At 39.7% G+C, this 12,234-nt stretch overlaps 1 protein-coding gene across 2 annotated transcripts in view; it reads right to left on the reverse strand.

Annotated features, from left to right (window-relative positions):
- Positions 1-12,234, reverse strand: part of PLXDC2 (plexin domain containing 2) — a 269,513-nt gene that overhangs the window by 57,511 nt on the left and 199,768 nt on the right. For both annotated transcript variants that reach the window (XM_084511952.1, XM_084511953.1), the window contains exon 6: positions 9,615-9,733. In XM_084511952.1, the coding sequence (XP_084368078.1) occupies positions 9,615-9,733 (119 nt within the window). The remainder of the gene's footprint in view (positions 1-9,614; positions 9,734-12,234) is intronic.

The raw sequence follows: 12,234 nt of genomic DNA on the forward strand, positions 1-12,234 counted from the left end.
CTTCTATCAGCTATTAGATAAACTTGTGTCAGTTCAGCTCTGATGCAATTGTTGAGGAATATCAGATAAGAAGGTTGAAAGCCATATTTTCAAAGTCCTCAAAATAAAAGACTGACTGCATTCAGTAACAAGTCTATAAACTTTCTCCAGCATGAAAGTATAAACAAAATAAGAGATTTTTTCACAGTCTTGGAATACTGTAGAAAAATGTTTATATTAACAATTAGAGAAACTATCATGAAAGATTTTGAGAAGGAGGATATTCCTATTAAAGCTATTGAAAATCAAGTCAAAAAAAGCACCGATGAGAAGAATACAATGGCTATTTCTCTTTGAAGTTAGTAAGAAACACAGCAGATGAAGAAAGGAGTTAGTTTTACAGACACAAAATGTAGTCAGAATTCATGTTCAAGGTGTGTAACCAATAAAGTGTGTTGGCAAAATGGCAATAATTTTAAAAAGCAGTTCAAAATTTGGATATGTGTGGATATACAGGAAAGTGTTTGTGCAAGATAAGGAGGTCTCATAAGTTAATACAGAAGAGAAATACAAAGTAGAAGGTAATCCATAACCCAAGAAAAAAAACTTGAAAAACTACAGCATAATTAATCATATGTATTTGCAAATGCAGATTTATCTTTATAATGTTGGGGAAATAAGCTATTGTACAGAACAAAATACTTCAGTCTATCAGGAATGAGTGTACTGAGTGGCAGTTTATAGGTGAAATCTTTTGAACAAGATGTCAAGATAAAATAGGCTTTTACCATATGATGCCCTATTAGGAAACACACACTTTTAGCAGAAGGCTTATAGTAATCGACAAAAATATTTATTGAAAACTACAGCAATACACAGGTAGCAAGCAGATAGCTAGTGTTCTGAATTCCTCATATGAATGACAAGATATGTCATGACAGGACGACATGTTAAATAGTTGAACAAGGAGTTTTATGGCATTACATTTGGAGGATGGATTTTAGCTAGAATCATTCCAAAACGTGTTAGTTCTACCATGGATAATATGTACTCTTGTACTGTACAAGCCACTAGCTTCCCAAATCCATGCTAGCAACAGGGCCATTGACATATATATTTCTGATTATATACTTAGCACTAGAGAGAAAAATACTTAGAATTCATGCTGAATTGCATTATTTCCTAGGAATAGTAATCTAGGGAGTATTTTCCAACAGAAAGCTCTCAAATTTTATTCTTTTCCATTTCATCTGTGACTAGTCAGAATCTTACTCTCCAAAAAAAGATTAAATAAACAACCTCTGACCTTATTCTGGCTATGGTAAACAGGGTGCAATTACTGCACTTGAGTCAAAGATAAGGGCTAGAGTATTCTGCAAAACAATAATTAGAAATGCAATACTACTTAGTATCACAGGAGATAGACTTGTGGAGCAACTCCCTGAACAGCCTGAAACACAGGTACCTGGGTGAGACACCCCAAATGGGGGTGGACCCCCTGCCCTGTTGCTGTCAGGCAGAGGCAGGGGACCTAGGAGTTGAGGAGCAATGGAAGCTGCTCGACATCGCAGGCGATGCCCCCCTCTACCAGCCTCACCTTCCCAGGTGCCCTTATGCAACAGGTTTAAGGCCCTGGAGCTTGACAGACTGGTAGCTGAGGACGAGGTAGTAAGTCTACCCAGGAGGATGTTTAGAGCGAGGAATTCAACTCCACGCCTCAGGAATTCTTTCTGTCTCCACCAGGACAGAAAGAAGGGTGATTGTTGTGGGCGACTCCCTTCTCAGGGAAACAGAGGGACCTATTTGTCAGCCTGACCCTACCATTAGGGAAGTCTGCTGCCTACCAGGGGCCAGGGTCAGGGACATTGCCAGAAAGCTTCCCAACCTGGTTTGCCCCTCTGACTATTATCCTCTTTTAATAGTCCAGACTGGCAGTGATGACATTGAAGAGAGAAGCCTGAAGACCATCAAACGGGACTTTAGGGGACTGGGACGGTTAGTGGATGGAGCGGGAGTACAGGTGGTGTTTTCGTCCATCCCTATGGTGGCAGGAAGGGGTACAGAGAGGATACGGAAAGCCCACCTGATAAACACGTGGCTCAGAGGCTGGTGCCAACACAGAATTATTTTTTTTTTTGACCATGGGGCACTTTACTTGGCACCCCGCCTGATGGCCGCAGACCGGTCCCTATCTTTAAGAGGAAAACGGATCCTAGGCCAGGAGCTGGCGGGGCTCATTGAGAGGGCTTTAAACTAGGTAAGAAGGGGGACAGGGCTGAAACAAGGCTTGTTAGAGCTGTGACAGGGGTAACAATGGCAAGGCTGGGAGAGAAGGCAATGGCCCAGCTGAAGTGCATCTACACTCATGCACGCAACATGGGTAACGAACAGGAGGAGCTGGAAGCCATCATGCGGCAGGCAGGCTACGACTTGGTTGCCATCATGGAAATGTGGTGGGACCACTCTCATGACTGGAGTGCTGCAATGTCTGGCTGTAGGCTCTTCAGAAGGGACAGGCAGCATGGAATGGGTGGTGGTGTGGCTCTCTGTATCAGAGAGAGTTCTGATGTCATGGAACTTGAGGCTGGGAATGATAAGGTTGATTTCCTATGGGTTAGGATCAGCGGGAAGGCCAACAAGGGAAGCATCCTTGTGGGGGTCTGTTATAGACCGCCAAACCAGGATGAGGAGACTGATGAGGAGTTCTACAGGCAGCTGACAAAAGTTGTGAAATCGTCAGCTCTTGTTCATGTGGGGGACTTCAACTTCCCAGATATATCCTGGAAGCACAACACAGCCCAGAGAAAGCAGTCTAGGAGGTTTCTGGAGAGCGTAGAAGAAAGCTTCCTGATGCAGCTGGTTAGTGAGCCTACCAGGGGTGGCGCCCCACTAGAACTTCTCTTCACAAACAGAGAAGGACTGGTGGGAGATGTGGTAGTTGGAAACTGTCTTGGGCAGAGTGACCATGAAATGGTAGAGTTCTCCATTCTTGGAGAAGCCAGGAAGGGGACCAGTAAAACCGCTGTATTGGACTTCTGGAGGACTGACTTTGAACTGTTCAGGACACTGGTTGGTAGAGCCCCTTGGGAGGCAGTTCTGAAGGGCAGAGGAGTCCAGGAAGGCTGGGCGCTCTTCAAGAAGGAAATCTTAATGGCGCAGAAGCGGTCTGTCCCCACGTGCCCAAAGACGAGCCGGTGGGGAAGAAGACCGGCCTGGCTGAACAGAGAATTGTGGCTTGAGCTTAGGAGTAAAAAGAGGGTTTACAATCTTTGGAAAAGAGGGCAGGCCACTTAGGAGGACTATAAGGATGTTGCGAGGCAGTGCAGGGACAAAATTAGAAAGACCAAAGCTCATCTGGAGCTCAATCTGGCTACTGCCGTCAAAGACAACAAAAAATGCTTTTACAAATACGTTAATGCAAAACGGAGGACTAAGGAGAATCTCCAGCCTTTACTGGATGCGGGGGGGAGCTTAGTTACAAAAGATGAGGAAAAGGCAGAGGTGCTTAATGCCTTCTTTGCCTCAGTCTTTAGCAGCAAAACCAGTTGCTCTCTGGATACCCAGTACCCTGAACTGGTGGAAGGGGATGGGGAGCAGAATGTGACCCTCACTATCCATGAGGAAACGGTTGGCGACCTGCTACAGCATTTGGATATACACAAGTCAATGGGGCCAGATGGGATCTACCCGAGGATACTGAGAACTGGTGGAGGAGCTGGCCAAGCCACTTATCGTCATTTATCAACAGTCCTGGCTATCGGGGATGGTCCCAGTCGACTGGCGGCTAGCAAACGTGATGCCCATCTACAAGAAGGGCCAGAGGGCAGACCCAGGAAACTATAGGCCTGTCAGTTTGACCTCAGTGTCAGGGAAACTCATGGAGCAGAGTATCTTGAGTGTCATCACGTGGCACTTACAGAGCAACCAGGTGATCAGGCCCAGTCAGCATGGGTTTATGAAAGGCAGGTCCTGCTTGACGAACCTGATCTCCTTCTATGACAAAGTGATGCGCTTGGTGGATGAGGGAAAGGCTGTGGATGTGGTCTACCTTGACTTCAGCAAGGCTTTTGACACCGTCTCCCACAGCATTCTCCTCAAGAAGCTGGCTGCTTGTGGCTTGGACTGGCGCATGCTTTGTTGGGTTAAAAACTGGCTGGATAGCTGCGCCCAAAGAGTCGTGGTGAATGGAGACAAATCTAGTTGGAGGCTGGTCACTAGTGGCGTTCCCCAGGGCTTGGTATTGGAGCCAGTCCTCTTTAATATCTTTATTGATGATCTGGATGAGGGCATCGAGTGCACCCTCAGTAAGTTTGCATATGACACCAAGTCAGGTGCATGTGTCGATCTGCTCAAGGGCAGGAAGGCTCTACAGGAGGATCTGGATAGGCTGGACTGATGGGCTGAGGTCAACTGTACGAAGTTCAACAAGGCCAAGTGCCGGGTCCTGCACCTGGGGTGCAATAACCCCAAGCAGAGCTGCAGGCTGGGAGATGAGTGGTTGGAAAGCTGCCTGGCAGAGAAGGACCTGGGAGTATTGGTGGATAGTCAGCTGAATATGAGCCAGCAGTGTGCTCAGGTGGCCAAGAAGGCCAACAGCATCCTGGCTTGTATAAGAAGCAGTGTGGCCAGCAGGTCTAGGGAAGTTATTGTCCCCCTGTACTCGGCTCTGGTGAGGCCACACCTTGAGTACTGTGTTCAGTTTTGGGCCCCTCACTACAGGAAGGACATCGAGGTGCTCAAAAGAGTTCAGAGAAGGGCGACGAAGCTGGTGAGGGGCCTGGAGAACAAGTCTTATGAGGAGCGGCTGCAGGAGCTGGGCTTGTTCAGCCTGGAGAAAAGGAGGCTCAGGGGCGACCTTATCGCTCTCTACAGGTACCTTAAAGGAGGCTGTAGTGAGGTGGGGGTTGGTCTATTCTCCCACATACCTGGTGACAGGATGAGGGGGCATGGGCTAAAGTTGTGCCAGGGGTGTTTTAGGTTGGATATTAGGAAGAACTTCTTTACTGAGAGGGTTGTTAGGCATTGGAACAGGCTGCCCAGGGAAGTGGTGGAGTCACCATCCCTGGAGGTCTTTAAAAGACGTTTAGATGTTGAACTTAGCGATATGGTTTAGTGGAGGACTTGTTAGTGTTAGGTCAGAGGTTGGACTCGATGATCTTGAGGTCTCTTCCAACCTAGACGATTCTGTGATTATAAGGCGTTTTCATTGACAGTTTCCTCAACAGATATTAACTAAAGACCAAACTGCATGAAACTTAATTTGGGATTTTAAGTTTCATAAACAGAACACCTCACAAAATAAAGATCCCACTTCCATGCTAATATTTTTGATAATAACAGAGCAAAGAAACACCAAGAATATAGAATGCAGGTAGAATATTCATCCAGACTATGGAATATTTTAGTTTTCAGGAAACAAACAGGTTTCTGAAACTCTGAAAATGGAGTATTTTCCATCACACATAGGAGGAACATCAGTGCTATTGTTAATCAGGTGCATTCACTTCTGCTTCCTCTTAAAGTAGAAGGAAACTCTACCTCATGTCTCTTAGAATTATTTTTTACTTCACATTTTTGGGAAACTTGAATAGGAATTTCACCTTTTATAAAAGTTTCTGGATGACTACATAAATAAAGAGTCATTCCTATTTAAATGAACAAAGAAAGCCTTCAAGCCAATGAAATTCAGGAAAAAAAATAATCCTAAAACCATTAACTAAGTACCAAAGCCTTCACCTAATTTGCCCTGAATTAATAACAGAGAAAAAAATACAAACAAATCTTACACTAAGGAACATTATCTTTAAGCACTTAGAAGTAAAGACTATAATGAATAGTTCAAAAAGACAAAAAGCTTGTGAGAATCAAACTTCTTTGAAATCTAGAACATAAGAAATGAGTATTCACTACTAAAACACATAAAAGTATTCATTTGCAGAATATATATATACATATATTTTCTATTGGATGGATTCCTCTGTAATTTAAGTATTTTATGTAGCAGAGGTGCACCACTAATTTTTTTTTTTTTTTCTGCCAGATGATGTTTCCTGACATACTGATCACTTGACAGAACTCTGACTAATGATACTTTGTTAGTTTTATTTAAAATGGAATATGTGTGCATGGCTCCTTAATAAATTTTAAATAAACAAACATTTGACTTGCCATTTTTTCCTTCTGACAAAGAACACACAAAAAAACAGTATTTGGTACATAAAAAGTGCTTAGATATTCCCACTGTAATTCAGTGCTGACATTCATTCTGATTTTACTCTGATATTATATGACATTCTGATATTAATACTGAATTGAATCCAATCTCAACATACAAGAAGAATATCAGAAAAACAGATTAGAAAACATGAGTTATGCTTTTTATTAGGGCTAGATTCATCTGTTTAGAGCATATAAGAGTTAGACAAAACACCAAAGTCTCATTGTACATTTCAGATAAAATGCACAATAAAACTTGGCTACACCTTTTCTCCTTCTCCTACGCGTTACCTTTTCTGAGACGTTTCCAGATTTCTCTATTCTGGCAGCTCAGCTCCCTTTCTAAATTTTTATTTCTTTTAGAATTTATTATTAATTTCAGACAATAACCATTCATTTCAAATTGCTTCCTATTATGCAAACTACAGAATGCAGGAGATTAGGCAGAAGAGCTCTGCAGACCCCATCCAAGACCCCATTCTGCAGACCCCATCCAAGATTCTGCTTTGGTGATCAGCATCAGCTTTATGAAATAGCGAACTTGATGTGGATGCTGAGAGGAAATGAAGAAGTGCATCTCAAATTTGAATAAATCATAAGTAAAAGGTAAAATCTAAGTAAAGTTCTATAGACATAAAAATTCCTATCTATGGTTCCCTTAAATGTATAATCAAATGTATAATCAAAGTTACGTTTTAAAGATGAATTCTTCAGGATAAACTTCTGGTGTCACTCATACAGAGTGGGATGCTTTATAATGTTACTGGAAACCTGTCTGTTGCATAACTTACATTGGTGTTTCAGTTTGAAAACATTCAATGTCAATGAAGACCTCACAGGATAATCATACATCAATGTCATTTTTTGATGAAACGTGTTGCTAAAATGAAGTAGCACCAAAAAGGTGGTAGAAATCTCTTCCAATTTTTACTCATGCTAGTGAGGACTCATATAAGTAATCTTACTGGAGTTAATGGGGCTCCTGACAACATGACCAGCAAGAGAAACGGTTCTAGAAGGAAGGACTCCCTCAGAAAGCAATGGATTCAACACTGAACATAAACCAATTTCTAGCCAGAAATATAAGACTACAGGCAAATTTCAATTTACAAGTGACTCATTTTATTCTGCTTGGACAACTTGTGTCTGGATCAATGATTGGAAATTTTGTTCTGTTTTCCTCACTTAAGTGAAAAGCTAAGGTAATTTTAATAAACTAAGGTACACTGCAAATCGTGTGGTCTTCTGGAAATCTCATTCTCCAAAGCCATTCTCTAAGCAATTCCTAATGGAATAGGTATATTTGTAGCACCCTGAGATTTTACAAAATATTTTTGTCAAAAATATTTGCAGACCACAAATACATAACTATTGTCACTTTTGAAAAGTTTCTTTGTATTGTGCAGGAGATTTCAAAGATTCAGCAGTGGAGAAAAAACAACAACAACAACAAATCACAAATTACCATGTTTCTAAATTCCAATTCCTTCTGTTTCAAAAGGAATGAAAAGGGCATTAATAACACTCCTCCCCAGAAAGCAGTGCAGCTCTGGAGGTAGCTCCCAGTAGAAACAGTGAGACCAAGCAGCCCAGCCAGTGTTAACATCGAATTTGCTAGGTTTATCCATAGACCACATGGCCTAACTGCATGCAACTTACATGAAAGTAATGAGGTGGCTCATCTCTTTCTGCCCTCCTAAATGGAGGGCATTTTCTATGGCCTGGCATTCCACATCATCATTTACACTTATGCAAATTGAACACAAAATACTATCAATTTACAGAAATAGCTTATATCACCCATTTTTGATCCATTTTGTAGAGGGCTGGTCAGTGGCAGAAAGGGCCGAGTATCTGATAGCTAAGAACAACATTTTTCTGATGTCACTATTTTGATGTCAGAATTCATATTCATTTATAGTGCTAAATAGTTCTTAGCAAATTCATCTTAAAATTGAAAATAGATGTAGTGTCACTCCCCACTTTTCTGGGCCTTAAAGGTAGGACTTTTTCTGTAGTCATTAATATATATATTAATATTAATTATATATAGAGAGAGTCAGAATCATAAAATCATATATTTCCCTTTACAAAGGTTTCAAGAACAGGAGATAAAAGTCCTTTGTGCACAGTCATTTGATAATGTACAGGCTCCATTGTAGTAACCAGAAGGTGGTTTTTCTGAAGCTGGAATCAAAATTTTAATAAAGTGCATTTCCATAGATTAAGACTACTGCCCTGTACATAACATTCAGGAACAATCTTAGAGCCAGAGAAGACCGTGCATCAGCACTTCTTTTATAAGATAAGGGAAGCTAGATACATGGGCATACCATAAGTTTCTTGTGTCTACAGAAATAATACAGTAAGAGTATTCTGCAGCTATCCTGTTTTCAAGGTGAAAAGACATTTATCTTAAGGTATGAGTGTTGCCAGTAGAACCCAGACCTTCACTAGTTTTTTAATGAAAGGGAGAGTGCTACTGCTTCATTCAGGTGTATGGCTTTGACACAGGCTTGAAAATTGAGCCTGAAGGCACACAACCCACGTGTGGTAGATAGAGAAGAAAACACAGATTTCTTCAAGTCTGGAAAATCTCAGTGATAAAATATATCACTGATAACAATTATTTATATAAGGAGAATAACAAAGAGATGTGCACATTCAAGAAAAAGTCACGCTCTCCAGGCCAAAATGAGATTAAAATAAGCAGAAAGTGAAAGAAAGTGTTTCTTGTCCCTGTGGACTTAACTTTATCTACCTTTTGATGCTCATTTGCATGAAATTGACCTGGAGGTATAGCCTCAGCAGTAGTCTAGCAACAAGAAAAAAGGTTCATCTAAAGTATTGAAATAAACAACTGAAACTCTGAAAGACAGAAAACACACAGGGTCCCAATAGAGACAGCAATATATTGGTGCTATGAAGACCAGCCAAATGACCTCAATCTAACCATTAGAGATACAGACAAATATTTTTTATTAAAAATATAGAGACTTTGAAGTACTTCAGTTGCCAAGAAATGGAAGATGCAGAAGCAAGGTAACCTTTAATATTAACCATTGATGCTAGAGTCTTTTTAAATAGGCTCAAATTAGATAAACTAACTGAGAAAATTGCCCTACCTTTCAAAGTCAAAGAGAATTTACTAAACAATCAACACTTACAACCATACAAAAAAGACCAGCTGAAACCTAGCAGTACATATTTGAGACATGTTGATGGTTTTCAAGTCCATAACATGAACATCACTTTCACAATAAAACATCATTTTCAACAAAATAGGGATCTTATAAGCAATCTGTGAAAATGGTCTTATACAGCTGAATTTTCAAAATATCTGCCAAAAATGGAGGGAAATTCCTAACAAGTATAAAGTGATTTGTCTACTTAAATGACAACTTTCAGACCCAACTTACTTCTTTGTAGCCGAAAATGATACGCCCATCATTGAGAAGGGTGGCCTGAAAAGTGAAACTGCCCAGGTTGTAATTATCCTGCAGATGGACATGGTCCCACTGGACAACTAGTGCTGTGCCTGTGAACCCCAGAGTGGGGGTAGAGAGGCAAAGGGAAGAAAAAATGTGAGAAAAATATTAACTGACTGTAGGAAAAGTACTTAACTGCAGTTACTTGAAACAAAAACAGTGATTTGTCTCTTTCAGCAACTTTCAGCCCAGCATCTTGAAGTGCTAAAGATATTACACACAAATGTTGCTGTTGAAATGTTCTTAAAGGTAGACATCATAGTGCCAAAATATATGTCAAATAACTACCTCAACTACCCACACAAAAGTCTGCTAAAGCAAGAGGGGTCAGGTGACTTGTTTGGAGTTGCACAAAGAGTCAATGATCACTAACGGTAGAATCCAACATTCACAGGTGTGCTGCTGCAACCACTGCTCTACAGTGGCTTTTCTTAAACTACATATATAAATATATATACACACACATACATACAACCTGATGGCTTTGAAAGGTGACGTGTTAATAGCTTTGCCTGTCTTGTGAAAGTTATTATTTGAGTAATACAGATTCTTCCATTAACTACACATTAATATAAATAGCATTATTTTTTTTTCTGCATGGTACAAGTCCTCACTGAGGTTCTGCAAGTTGAAAAAATATTAGATGCTCGTAATAAATAAATTTAGTTTAAATTAAAACCACTAAGAATTCATAGACAGGGTAAATATTGAGTCTGCTGTGCAGAGATTTAGTTGCAAGAGACTTGTTAATATTCATAGGAGTTCTCTGGCTGAATATCCACTTATTGCACTAAAAATGTACCCCAAGTGACTTGCATACCCTATGAGCATGTTTTACAGATGTTGAGGATTACAGACACCTTCAGGCAGTTTGGCTGAAAGACACTTATCACCAAAACTGTGTATACTGAAAATGTCTTTTTCGTCTCTAGGACTATATCCCTTCCCCAACATGTTTCTTTCTTTTGCATTAATGGGAGTTATGTGCTTTGATTCACAACACTTTAATTTCATTTCTTGCTGGAGTGTTCATGGTGGGTCGGTATGCTTCTAGCTCAATGCATTTTTGATATATTCTTGAAATATCTTTTGTCACAGATATTCAGTTATTCTTATGAGCATATCTTATCAGGGGATGTCACAGAACTATAAGCATGCAAATTTTTGGTGCATACTGCAGTAAATCTGTTGCATCATTCGATCACGTGTCTTTCTTAAGTATAATATATGCTCATTAATTTTGCACACGGTGCATTTTTCTTTATCTGGCTTGCATCATTCGATCACGTGTCTTTCTTAAGTATAATATATGCTCATTAATTTTGCACACGGTGCATTTTTCTTTATCTGGCTACATTTATTAACTGTTTTCTGAATATTCAGTTGATTATATTCAATTTAATTTTAAATAAATTTAAAGAGACTTTTACAATTATCATAGCAAAAATAACCAGAAACTTTTATAGTCAGTCCATAAGCACATCTCAGAATCCCAAACTAAAGTTGATGTCAGCTTCTTCCAAAACACTACGTCCTCATTCCCAGGGCTCTTTGTGTAGGTTTGAGTGTAGGTTCCTTGTAATTAGCTCCATGAATAAGACTTGAATGGGTCATCACGCTATGTGTTTGCCCACTACAGATGCATCCCTAAATTTGCCAGGGGATCAGACAAGGAAGAAAAAGAAATAAGGACCTGAACATACAATTCATTCAGTTGCTTTTTGTTTGGGGTAAGGTAGCAAATTCTTTGTCCTAAAGTACATGGGGTCCAATAGATCATCATGCCTTATGCATAAGGAGGGATGCAAGATCTCCCCCCGAAAAAAAAAAAAAATAATAAAAAAAATAAATCAAATTGGTCATGAAACTGATGCGATACAAGCTGATAAACCTGATATGAAAGAGTGGAAGTCAAGAATACAATGAAAATTAGCAGTGACTTTCCCAGAGCACTCAGATTCTGTCAGTAAAGATGACAAATGTCAGGCCATAATGTCAGGTAATATATTAAATGAAAATAATCATTTTTTCTGTTTGAAAATTCCCTATGTGAGCAGGAGGATTTTGTCATGTAACTCTACTTTATTGAATTCTTAACAAACAAATGCTGCAAGTAATGACTAGATGGTAAGGAAAAGTTATGATTGGGTGCAAAAGTTATATTTTGATTACTGATCTGAAACATAAAAATTTACATACCTGGTTGGAGATATGATGGCGATATTATTGGACATGGTCATTATTTTTGCATTCAAAGGATGATACAGGCTTATCAAGGAAGATTAAAACAATCATAGATTTCAGGATTCTAAATTTCATGATTTCTAAATTTTAAATTCAAAATACGCAGTTACTGCCATTGTGTTCGATCACTAAAGAGACTTTTGCAATTATTGTAGCAAATTATTTTCTCTTACCTGAGGTAAGGCAGTAGATGATATTTAATCACATCAGTTATGTTTTCAAAATACTGGTTATAACTGAGTTTATAAAACAAATTCCCACAGATTTACAACCTTTAAAATATTTTATGGAGCTTCAAGTATAACAC

This window comes from Aythya ferina (genome assembly GCF_964211825.1).
Source record: "Aythya ferina genome assembly, chromosome: 2".
In the NCBI taxonomy this organism is placed as follows: Eukaryota; Metazoa; Chordata; class Aves; order Anseriformes; family Anatidae; genus Aythya; species Aythya ferina.